At 43.0% G+C, this 13,290-nt stretch overlaps 1 protein-coding gene across 5 annotated transcripts in view; it reads left to right on the forward strand.

Moving 5' to 3' along the window:
• Nucleotides 1-13,290, forward strand: part of FCHSD2 (FCH and double SH3 domains 2) — a 146,698-nt gene that overhangs the window by 57,973 nt on the left and 75,435 nt on the right. For all 5 annotated transcript variants that reach the window (XM_082219254.1, XM_082219255.1, XM_082219253.1 and 2 more), the window contains exons 4-5: nt 6,524-6,600; nt 9,683-9,827. In XM_082219254.1, the coding sequence (XP_082075380.1) occupies nt 6,524-6,600; nt 9,683-9,827 (222 nt within the window). The remainder of the gene's footprint in view (nt 1-6,523; nt 6,601-9,682; nt 9,828-13,290) is intronic.

The raw sequence follows: 13,290 nt of genomic DNA on the forward strand, positions 1-13,290 counted from the left end.
TGCCGGCTCCCTCGGCCAATAAAGCGAGATGAGCACCGCAACCCCAGAGTCAGACACGACTGGACCTAATGGTCAGGGGTCCCTTTACCTTTACCTAAAGTTTGTTCTTATTATTTCATTTTATAATGTATATAAATCAGAGAGAACACTTGTGAAGCACCAGTACTTTACTGCTCCTTTAAAACAATGAAACCTCTAACCAATTGTACAGATAATTGTATGGGTTTTTTTGTGGTGGAGGATTTCATACTGTTGCATGACTTCATATTACTGTATATTTGTTACTCTATTGCAATAGCATCTGCAGTTATTTGCAAGGTTTTTTTAATATCCATTAGTAAGTCGTAATGGAGGAAACAGTATTGTATTGTCTGAAGAGAGAGAAAACATTTCTTGAAGTTTTATCTTGGAATGTAGAATATTGTTACTTCTATAGAAAGAAGGCATTGAAAGAAGCATCTTTCCAGCATTTTCAAAGTGGAGGTGGATTTGAAATTCACATTTCTTTAATGGACATCAGCCCATAATTTTGTGACAGGCAGCTTTATAAAATAGCCCCTTAAAAGAAAAATTAGTTAAGACTTTGATGAATAACTACAAAATTATGTAGTGGCTATACATATACATGTAAATTCACTCAACTAGAACTAGAACATTTTTACAAAATGCATTAAGCTGGATTTGGAAGAGGAACTGCTAACCAGCAATTTGGTTGTGCTTATTATATCAGAATTGCTAGCTGTAAATTGGATAATATTCAGTAAGCATCTCTTCATGATCTGTTTGCAGTTCTCATATTTTGGGGTGATGTACACCCAGAGCACATATTGGAGCTTTCTAATGGAATGTTGACATTTAAAAGTTAATTTATGGTTTGTAATCTGTAGAATAATGAATTGTATGTTTTTAATCGGTTGTGAGTTGCCTTGGAAGGATTTAGTCCTAGAAAGGAAAAGACAACAAATTAAAGATCTACTTTGTATTTTTAAAACTTGCCTAGAGAGTTTTGGGGAAAGCTTAGGGCAGAATATTGCCAGTGCCTTGCATTTGCCCTTGAGAGTGTTCACTATAGCTCTGACCTGATGCTCACTTCCTTGCACAATTTGACCACCATATACCGTATTTTTTGCACCATAACACTCACTTTTTTCCTCCTAAAAAGTAAGGGGAAATGTCTGTGCGTGTTATGGAGGGAATGCCTACGGGTGGCATGCCTACGGATTTTCCTCCTCTAAAAACTACGTGCGTGTTATGGTCGGGTGCATGTTATAGAGCGAAAAATATGGTAATTCAAGGTTGTCAGTTGACTGGAGCAGGCAGCCTGGTCTATTTCTGTGCCTTTTAACAGCAGCTTTTTCTGTGAATCAGGTGAATCTTTTAATGGCATTATTATCAACTAATAGCTTCAGCTAAAGGCACAAGAGCAGACGCTTGTCCAAAAGTTGGCAAACCTTGCTTTTACATATTCTCCCTCTCGAATTGCATCAGGTTTTCTTTAATTCTGGTAAATGTGAAATTTTCATGGATAAGGTCTAACTATTTGAAACATTAAATAGTTTGGAACTGTTTCCCATTTTTGCCAGAGTATGCAAATGCAAGGAGGAAAACCAGAAAAATATGGGTGTTGGTACTACAGGAGAATAACAGTAAAAACCTATATGGCCGTGCTCTTTGGTATTCTGCAGTGGGGTTAAGTGATCCCTGAATATACTTTAAAGATGACCTTTTAATATCCTGGGTATGGAGTCCTTAACTGATGCAGCAGTTACTTCTGCCTGTGATAAAATGGCTAAGTGCACTGAAGCAGCTCTGCGAGGCTGGGGCAGAGCATTCTGCAATTTAAATTCCAGTCAGAGGATGGCTTGGTTGCGTCGAACAAAATGCATTATCTGGACCAGATAATTTTTCCTTAACAGTGGGGAAAGTTCATCACTACTTTCTCATCTTCTCTCAGATTAGCCTTATTAGGCTGTAAAGGTGGAATATAAAAGCACAGGCTAGAAAGGGGAGAGCTCACTAATTGCATAGGAGGATGTTTTCAGAGAAGCTGGCCTTTGCTACTCGTAACTTTCTGCTTGACAGATGCATTGATCTTCAGCTTCCTCTCGCTCTTCCCTATCTAATGGTATATTATGTGAAAGTTTAAGAATAATATCAGAGGACTATGCATGGAGAGGAACAAATATATTTTCTTATGACTGGTATAGAAGAGACCATGATTTCTTCTGCTGTGAGTTTATAAAACCTTTACCTGCTCATTGAAAAGAAAAAAAAGGTGGGGCAAAATAAGAAATAAAAAGCTGAGTTGAAACACATGCACATCATTTGTGCGCGCACAGTCCATTTGCCTATGTGGACATCACTCCCTGCTCCCAAGCCCAGAAACAGAGTGGAGAAGGAAGGGAGCTGGGGAGCATGTGAGTGCAGTGAAGGGACAATGGTAATGCCCATCAACTGGGGAAGGGGTGGCTGGCACCCTAAAATATTTTATTGGGGGGTCAAAGAGCCATAGGCCCCTAGGAGTTGGTTTCCTTGCCCACAGTGGCTTCCAAAGAGCTGGGGAAGAGCCCTAGCCCAAGCAGAGAGGCTGCAACTGCAGAAATAATCCCTGGAGTCAGGTCTAAAGAGGAAGTATGGTGGGGGGAACCAAAGAGTTAAAGGATGAAAAAAAAATCCTCTTTATCCTTCCTGCCTTCTTTCCATTTTTCAAAGGCTTTTCGCAGGCCTCATCTTGTTAATTATATATTCATGTGAGTGTCTAAATGCAAACGATGTGGCTGCTTGCTACTCTGCCAATACAATTTCTCCATTTGCTTTGTTCAGCAATCTAGGAATTGCCTTGCAGGCAAGCAAGAAAGCAAGCAAGCCATGGACTTCTTTCTCCAAAGCTTGTTTAGTTTTGCCAACATCTGCAGTTAGGTAGCCAAGCACACCATGGTTAAGCGAGGCTTCTAGGTTCACATTAATAATAATAATAATAATAATAATAATAATAATAATAATAATAATAATAATTTATTTATATCCCTCCCTCGCCAGCTGAAGCCGGGCTCAGAGCGGCTAACAACAGTAAAATGATAAAACATTCTAAAATCATTTCATTATAAAATTAATTCAAATCAAATTAATGGCAACCATTGGGCTAGAGGTCTGTGAGGATTGCCAAGGGAGGGAGTCAGGCTGTGCCCTGGCCAAAGGCCTGGTGGAACAGCTCTGTCTTGCAGGCCCTGCAGAAAGATGTCAAGTCCCTCAGCGCCCTAGTCTCTTGTGACAGAGTGTTCCACCAGATCGGAGCCACGGCCGAAAAAGCCCTGGCTCTGGTTGAGGCCAGCCTAACCTCTCTGTGGCCCGGGACTGCCAAGGTGTTTTTATTTCAAGACCGTAAGTTCCTCTGTGGGACATACCAGGAGAGGCTGTCCCGTAGGTACGAGGGTCCTAGGCCATATAGGGCTTTGAAGGTTAAAACCAGCACCTTAAACCTGATCCTGTACTCCACTGGGAGCCAGTGCAGCTGGTATAGCACCGGGTGAATGTGATGTTGCAGCGAGGACCCCGTAAGGAGTCTCGCCGCAGCATTCTGCACCCGCTGGAGTTTCTGGGTTAGTCTCAAGGGCAGCCCCACGTAGAGCGAGTTACAATAATCCAGTCTGGAGGTGACCGTCGCGTGGAACACAGTGGCTAGGTCAGGGCGAGAGAGGTAAGGAGACAACTGCTTAGCTTGGCGAAGATGAAAAAATGCCGCCTTTGTTATACATTAATGCCAAACCATAGTTGGAACATGCTATGGTTCAAAAGCCAATGGTAAACAGTGGCTTCACATCATGGTTTATTTCCAGAAGAGAAACCAGGATTAGTTTGTAGAGCTTGATTTGGACATTCAAACAAACCACACCACATTTTGGCTAAATAAACTGGTGGCTTAGTTTTACGTGTGAACCACGCCTGTGTGAAATGCTGATGTGAAAGGCTGGTGTGGCTGAAGAATACGATACAGTACATATTCTCCATGCTGTTCACAGCATTTGTCGGGATGGAGGGTGTTCTTGTCAGGACCGTGATGAGGAGGAAAGGGTTAAATCTACATGTTGCATTCGAAGTGCAGGGCAGTGTCCGGCACAAAGTATTTAAGATTCTAAAAACTACCAGTTAACATACTTAGCCATATATCATGGATGTCATATATCTATGAAAATTACTTTCCATTGTGTATTATGTGAGCAAACCCTCAGATTGAAATATTAGGGAATCCAGAGGTTAGGCAACAGTACCTTTTAATTTCTACACAGGAATTTTTAAAAAACCCACCCCAGATTTTTTAGCCCGAATCTTTACAGTTGGACTAATTGTCATATGTACAATAATGGGATTTTGCCTTCATTTAAATATTGCAACCACGACTGTTTGAATTAAAAGGTTGCCAAGTGACCCACAAGCAAGTACTGAGCGCACTCCTAAGCCTCATGCTCTATATAACTGTGCCAAAGGTTAAACTATTGGTAGATTTCCCAGTTGGAGCCAAACAGTGATGGTCTTTGTCTTGGGGACCTTTTGAGAGGAGAAGCAGCAAGTGTCCTTGAGAACAGAACAAGGAGGACCTTATATTATACGCTTGCTGCAAATACAAAGCCACTGTACTAGTCTTCACTGGAAAAGATATACTTTTGCTGCCATTTATGGCTACGTATGTGAGATCCCACCCACCAACCCAAAAAATGTGCAGGCCTTTTGACAATTTGGCTGAATGACAGAATTTTTATCTAGGTTCAGTAGTGCAGAGGGTTAGCTGGGTATTGGTAAAATCACAATATGTTCTTTTCCACCCTATTGCAAGAGATCATGACTGGTCTCGCAATACTTCAGTTGCGTTCGTGTCCGCAGTAGTTGTGATAGTCATTTTCTGGGGTCTCCCACATCTAAGCCCCTTGGTCTTTCTACTGTACCATATTGGCTTCATGTCATCTCCCCAATTCCTTGGCAACATTCCCACAAACCACTAAAAAAATTGTTCAAACAACCATAGCACAAAAAGCGTTGTGGAGGGAAATGTATATAAAAAATCCAGAATTCCTTATTACAATAAAATAAACACTATATTTACAAACAACCCAGTAATAAATCCTTATTAGGCCAGTCCTGTACAGTATATTTTAATATAAGTCAAACACGTTTCAACAGAAAGTCTTCAACAGTCGCCTAATGTAACATCAGAAAAACTAAACAAAACTGGTTTTTAAAGGAACTTAAGGTCAGAATAAGCAACCATGCATAAAAAACAGGATAGCAATATTCACCACTAAAGAGTCAAAGAAGGGGGAAGTTAAACGTTTACTTCAAATTTCCATTATAAGCAGCCTTCCTGGATAAACTAAAAAATGTCAATAATCACTCATTAAATTAATTTTAAAATCTGCATTCGCAAATACAAAGCCGCAAAAATTAATCTCCACAAACTTATTGAAGTGTTATTTATGGATGCAATCTTTTGCAGGCCAATTATTCTAACCTACAACCAAATTTAACTTCATTCAAGCCTTTAGTGTATACGTGAAACCTTTTCCTGCTTAAGCCATAAGTACTTTATATAAAGGCTGTGTTACCTAATAGCCATAGTAAAGGTAAAGGTACCCCTGCCCGAATGGGCCAGTCTTGACAGACCCTGGGGTTTGTGCGCCCATCTCACTCAAGAGGCCGGGGGCCAGCGCTGTCCGGAGACACTTCCGGGTCACGTGGCCAGCGTGACAAAGCTGCATCTGGCGAGCCAGCGCAGCACACGGAACGCTGTTTACCTTCCCGCTGGTAAGCGGTACCTATTTATCTACTTGCACCCGGGGGTGCTTTCGAACTGCTAGGTTGGCAGGCGCTGGGACCGAGCGATGGGAGCGCACCCCGCCGCGGGGATTCGAACCGCCGACCTTTCGATCGGCAAGCCCTAGGCGCTGAGGCTTTTACCCACAGCGCCACCCGCGTCCCCCTAATAGCCATACACTACCTTAAAAGGCATAAAGGATTTCACATATAATTCTTTTATTGAAATAGTCAGATTTCTTTTACACAGATCACTAGTAGTAATAAAATAGTGTTAAATACACAGCTAAAATCGCCACTGATGCTCTTCAGGAAAATCTCTCTGCAAGGTTACCAGCTTCATTGAAATTGACAGCAAAAAGCAGTCTTGGGAGTGACAGGCATAAACACAAGCCACTTTGGGGCATAGGCTTTCTGTGAAACAAATGCAGCAACACACGTTTTCATGCTACCAGTATTTAACTCCTGTCGTAAATGTGCACCGTGAAGCATCTTAGTAGCCGTCAGTGCTGTGATCCATGAGGGTATGTTATGCCATTCTTTGAGAGTGTAGATGGGTCTTGGGTTGCTGGTCCTGTTGGGAATTCAAATAGAAGGAATTCAACACCTCCTGAAAAACCACATTTAATATTTTGGAGAAATGCCAAGAGTCCAAATTCATTTGTAAATAATTCTCTCTCTCTCTCTCTCTCTCTCTCTCTCTCTCTCTCTCTAACAGGGCATTCAGAAATTGGCTAGTCAGTACTTAAAGAAAGAGTGGCCTGGAATAAAAGCTGATGATCGACATGACTTCAGGTAATTTCAGCAATTTCACTTGCGTTGCTGACTGCATTCCCTGCCGAAGATCAAATGCTCTTTATTTTCTTACAGATATTCTATATGGACTTGGATCCCAACTTGGTTTCTGTGGGTAGGAGCCATCCCCAGAGCAGAATTCTGGAGCAAAGGATGCCCCTGCTGGTGAAAGAAGGGGCAACTTTCACTAATTTCCCCTTGCATCCTCTGAAAACCTGCTCCAGATATTGGTGACCCTCCAGAATAGTGGGAGGAGCTGTGGCGTGGAGCAGGAATTAAATAACTTCTCTCCCACCCCATCCCAACTCTGTCGGCAAAGTCTCTGCTGCATCAAAACCTTTTGTGCATTGAATGAACCCCTTTGTCAGAGGCTAAATTTGAATTGAAGCTATTGAAATTATGAAGTTCCGTGGCTCATAAAGTTCTGGGCCTAATTCAAAGTGCTGGTTTTGGCCCAGAAAGCCTTCAATGGCTCAGGGCTGCAATACCTAAAAGGCTGCCTCTCCTCATATGAACCGACCTGGACTCTGCGATCATCATCTGAGGCTCTTTTTTGAGGGCTCTCGGAGAAGCCCAGAGGGCAGCAAAACGAGAATGGGCCTTTTCTGTGTTGGTTCCCTGCTTGTGGAATGCTCCCCCCCACCAGGCACCTTTGTTATATATCTCTAGGTGCCAGGCAAAAACATTCTCCTAGGCCTTTGGATAATTTAACAGTCTGTGGCCTTTTAAATTAGGAGGGTATTGTTTTGTTGGTTACAGTGGTGCCCCCCAAGACGAATGCCTCGCAAGACGGAAAACTCGCTAGACGAAAGAGTTTTCCGTTTTGGAGGTGCTTCGCAAAACGAATTTCCTATGGGCTTGCTTCGCAAGACGACAATGTCTTGCGAGTTCCTGCTGGTTTTTTCCCCCTCCCCCCTTTTCCTAAGCTGCTAAGCCGCTTATCAGCTGATCCGATCAGCAGATAAGCCGCTAATAGCGCTAATCCGCTAATCCGTCAATGGGCTTGCTTTGCAAGACGAAAAAACCGCTAGACGAAGAGAATCACAGAACGGATTCTTTTCGTCTTGCGAGGCACCACTGTACTATGTTATGTACAGTGGTGCCTCATGTTACAGACACTTCAGGTTACAGACACTTCAAGTTACAGACTCCGCTAACCCAGAAATATTACCTCGGGTTAAGAACTTTGCTTCAGGATGAGAACAGAAATCGTGCTCCAGCGGCAACAGGAGGCCCCATTAGCTAAAGTGGTGCTTCAGGTTAAGAACAGTTTCAGGTTAAGAACAGACCTCCGGAACAAATTACGTTCTTAACCTGAGGTACCACTGTATTTTTGTGTTTTTATATTGTAAACTGTCCTGTGATCCTCAGATGAATGGCAGTATAAAAAATAAGTATGAGCAAATTTGCATATGCTGTTGCGCTAAATGTTATAAGTTGCTTCCATGGAGGAAGTTCATGAGAGATGGATTGATAAGGATAGAAAGGTGAAAAAGAATAATTGAGCGTTTCATTCAAGCTGCTCTTTATTAGGCATAACAAACCACACATTATAAAACAAACACCGTATACAAATTGTGGAAAATACGGATTCAGCATAACAATTTGCATAAATAATACAGTATAACACTACCACATCACTGACCAATCAAGAACCACTAAATTTCTCTATAATGGCCCAGTCTTTCCACATGGACAGCACTCAAAAATTTAGCCACTATTAAAGTCATTTGATCATTCCTGTCCGAGAGCAGGTCCTGAACCGTTGGCGGCATAGAGCCGAGCCTGTTAAGTTGCAAGGCCTCTAACAATTGTCTTCTGGCATAAATGCCAAAATCACAAGGAAATAAAATATGCCTCAACATATCAGGTTCCTGCCTACCACATTTGCAGAGACACTCTGCTTCTGGGAGAGCTAAATATCTTCCTCTTACTATCATTGAGGGAAACATATTAAATCTGGCTAGCGTAAACAGCCTGCGCAGTTCATGATTCTTCAGATTTGCCATGTAACCCTTTTGAAAATCTCTACACAAAGGGAGATTTAAATAGAGAGGAGAGCAAGCGCTGTGTTTTGCAACCTTGAGAGTGGAGAGAACACTTTTTTCTGTAAAATATCAGAATTATCATGGGGTTGAAACAACTTCCCTGTAAGGAAAGCTTGCAGCTATTTAGTAGAGGAAAAAAGGCAAATAAGATGTCGATACAGTAAGTAAAGGTAAAGGGACCCCTGACCATTAGGTCCAGTCGTGGCTGACTCTGGGGTTGCAGCGCTCATCTCGCTTTATTGGCCGAGGGAGCCGGCATACAGCTTCCGGGTCATGGCCAGCATGACTAAGCCGCTTCTGGCGAACCAGAGCAGCGCACAGAAACGCCGTTTACCTTCCCGCCGGAGTGGTACCTATTTATCTACTTGCACTTTGAGGTGCTTTCGAACTGCTAGATTGTCAGGAGCAGGGACCAAGCAACGGGAGCTCACCCCGTGGCAGGGATTCGAACCGCCAACAAGTAGAGGGCATGTAAAAATAGACATATTTGTCTCTCTCATATTTGTCCAGGAAAAGGCACAGTTGATGCTGCAACTGAAGCTGGTGATGGGCACTCTTTACCATGAAGGGTCCTGGACCTCATGGGCAGAGATGGTTCCAAGGGCACTGTCTCCTTCAAAGTGCTGCACACCACATCCTCATGCAAGAATATGCCAACTACCCCCTGGATTCACCTGCTCATTCCTCCCCTACCCTTTCACGGGTAAACCAGGAAGGGCAAGGGTCAAGAGGGCAAGTAGTGGGATGGACAGCCAGAATCGCTTTATCAGGCCTGATTCCACAGACTCGAAAGTCAGTCAGATTTCACAGACTCGAAAGTCAGTTCCACAGTCAGGCCTGATTCCACAGACTCGAAAAAGTCACCTCACCAAAAACAGGATTGCAGTAGCATGAAGATGAGCGATTTGCCCTCAAATTGCCAGGCAAGCTTATCACAGCAGGCCTTTGATGGTTCCAACAGCCCATTAACTGGTGCAAGTGATACCAACCTTCTCTCTCTCTCTCTCTCCTTTTTTTTTTTTTTTGTATTTTAGGAGCATGTATCCAGTGTGGAAATCATTTCTTGAAGGCACAGTGCAAGTGGCTCAATCCAGACTCAATATCTGTGAAAATTACAAGAACCTAATTTCTGAACCTGCCAGGGCAGTCAAGTGTTTTAAAGAACAGCAGCTGAAGAAGGTATTGTCCTAACAGTTCGTCCGATGTTTCAAACGTTTGTGTTCCAGGGTGCAGATTTGAAGAGAGAGGAGTGAGGGGGAGATGTACCCCCCACTAAGGTTATTTTGTTAAGTGTGTTTCATCTGAGGCAAAGGGGCTTAGCGATTGAGCCAGATGACCTTGAGGCTTGTCTCAACTCTACCGCTCTTGAGATGATGTACACAGATGCTTTCTGTTGAAGTTAAAACTGAGTTTCTTTTTTCTGAAGCAACAAAATACCATCATGTGCCTTGTATTTTAGCTGAAATAGCTGGGGGAGAACAGGCATCACAGCTTGCTTTCTCAATGAAATCAAATACATCCCGTGCCGCTGCAAAAAATCTATGAAAAATAAGCATCTTTGGAGGTAGCTTTGAACTTTTCCCAGTTAGTCTGGGGTAGGCTTTGAATTTAAGGTGTGGTACCTTTTTAAAATGTTTGAGGAATTATTGAAGGATCTAAGGGTAGCGGAAATCGAGATGATTCAGCCACATCCTGTGAAGGCATCCCAGGCAGCTGGCCAGAAAAATCAGTACAGAGGCAACCTTGTGCCTTAATACACAAAGGGGGCTATTCTGATTAAAGGAGGCAAATGTTACTTTTCCTCCCCCCCCTCCTTTCCTTTTCCTCTTTTTTTGAGAAATGATTCAGTAGCTGAAGGGTCAATCTCCTAGCTTTGTAGCAATATATTTCATGTATGTGTACCTGAAACATGTCCAGTGTGAAAGGTACCAATTCATCAGTTTAGATGCTAATCTTCAGCTGGTTTTAAAGTGACATCGTGGCAATTAATTTTGCATTGGGTAAATGGGTTGCAGGTCAGTGTTAGGATAGAACTTAATGTATTTTCTGGCATATAAGACTACTTTTTAACCCAGGAAAATCTTCTCAAAAGTCGGGGGTCGTCTTATACGCCGGCTACAGCAGCAACTCCCCACCAAAGGACAAAAACGAGAGTAAATTAAATCAGAGGACAGCAAGCTCTCTAGATGAAGCAGAAATACACTTGAAAATTGGCCCCAGGTGCCTCCCCAATCACCAGCAACAGAATGACCCTAACTGCTCCCGGTAGTAGACCACGTGGTCCAAAATGGCAGCCTCGCGTTGCCCCAGCAGCTAGACACGTGGCCCAAGCAGCCCCCGAGTAAAAGAAAAGGAAAGGCTCACAACAAAGGCAGGGAACCAACAACAGCATTAAGCGCACCCCCGGCCACTGGGAAGTGGAGCGGATTTCCGAGCCGGACTGGAGACTGGTTTTTTTTATTATTATTATTTGCTGTGTGTTGGAAGAGGGGTAGTCTTATACGACGAGTATATCCCAAACTCTATATTTTAACTGGAAAAGTTGGAGGTTGTCTTATACGTCGAGTCGTCTTATACGCCGGAAAATACGGTCATTCAAAACCATGTGTCGCTAATTTAACTGCATCTCACAGGGTAAAACAGCTTTGGGGAAAGGGCAGTGGAGAGGTGACAGGAGAAGACTATTTAATTCTTCCTCCAATCCCTGCTTTTCTCCTTCAAATCACCCCTGAAGCTGCTTCTCGCTTCTGCTCGGTTCTAGATGCATGTGTGGAAGAATAATCGTGTCCTGAACTTGTGCACGTGTGTGTAAATGCAGTTGAAAAGCAGCAACTGGGAGAAGCTTATCATCCCTCTTTGTTTCAGTTCAAGTCACATCCTCCCAAATAAGCAGCTGCCTGGGTTTTGTGCAAAAGCATTTGTGTGTATTGTGTGTTTTAGTCCTACTTTTTTCTTTCTTTTTTTAGTTTTATTTATTTATTAACATTCTTATGTTACATCAGTAAACATTATCATATTACATTACAAGGCTTATTATAATATAATTTTCAGCATGTATACAAAGTTTATTTACAAAGTTTATATACCTAAAGAAAAAACACAAAGACAAAAAACTATTCCAAAAATCATATATGCACCAACACTTTGGACTTCCTGTCTATCCCGTTGTATATACCTTTTTTTACAAATGACTGTACTCTTATTATGGTACATTTCTTTACATTTTATCTAATACATTCCTAAATCAATATGTACCCTTGGTCTTATTTCTCAACTCAGTCTCTCTCCAGCGTCAATCGAATGCTAGCATAGATAGTGAACCTTTACTGTAGTTTTGAACATAAATCTTATATCTATCCCATTTTTCCATAAATTTTTGTTTTGAATTGCCTCTCAGGCTATTTGTCAACGGCGCCATTTCAGCAAATTCTTGTAGCTTGTTATGCCAATCCGTTATTGTCAGGACTTTTTAGTCCTAAATCTTGGGTGTACTTGTGCACCAGTGCAGCAGCTTCTTAAAGAATGCAGCACTTAATTTACATGTGTTGGACAGGTCCGTTTTAAGCCCTGTGTGCATCAGTATAGAACAGGGGTCTGCAACCTGTGGCTCCGGAGCCGCATGTGGCTCTTTTACACCTTTGCTGCGGCTCCGGGGCGGATACTAGCGAGGGGAGGAGGCGCATTGTGCGCCCCGACACTCCCCACTGTGGCGGGCACTGTACTGGCTGTGATGTCGCATGGGGGCGGTGCGTGCGTTAGTCACGCACCGTCCCGACGTCACCTTCCCGCCCGCTGTCAGATCAGAGGGCAGCGGTGTGCATGCTTTAAATGTCACAATGGTTTTGCGGCTCCCAGGTGTTTTTTTTTCTCCTTTGGAAACGGGTCCAAGTGGCTCTTTTTGTCTTAAAGGTTGCAGACCCCTGGTATAGAAGTATGAGTTGCCTTAACCAAAGGTTTTTGTATCCCAGCTCACCCTACCCAATCCTTTCTTTATGTTGGTTGGTTTAAGATATTTACATGCTGCCCTTAATTATCAAATTCCAGGACGGTTTACGAAATGTATTAAAACAGTGTATACTAAAACAACAACAGGGAACATCACAGTAAAGAAACGAGCGCAGTAGAGAAATCTAAAAACAGAAAGATAGGTCTGTAACAGATGTCAGAACACAGTTGAGATGGGCGCTTGTCATGCTTCAGGGGGGGAGGAATGCCAAAGGCTGAGTGTCACAGCAAGGAGGCTGCAGGATGTTCAGGTGCAGGTGACAGAACAACCAGGAGGGCCTGATGTGTAGATCTCAAGGGTACAGGACAAGCTCCCTCACATAAGCAGGCCTCTAGCTAATTAGCACCTTGTGCTTCAACCTGGCCTGGTAATATACTGGCAGCCAGTGTGGTTGTATGAGGACAGGCTTCTGGTAGGCTGCACCATGTAGTAACCTGTCCGCTGAGTTCTGCTTTCCCTGCAGTTTCTGGACTACCCTGAAGCAAAACTCCCCAGAGAGCACATTGCAGTAGTCAATCTCAAGGTTAATATTGCCGTCCATGTCCGGCAAAGACTGTAACTGGCACATCAGCCGAAGCTGGTAGACAGCTCTCCTAGGCCCTCCTCCTCTTCCGATTTATCAAAAGACATTCTCAT

Source organism: Podarcis vaucheri (assembly GCF_965113315.1).
Source record: "Podarcis vaucheri genome assembly, chromosome: 4".
Classification (NCBI taxonomy): Eukaryota; Metazoa; Chordata; class Lepidosauria; order Squamata; family Lacertidae; genus Podarcis; species Podarcis vaucheri.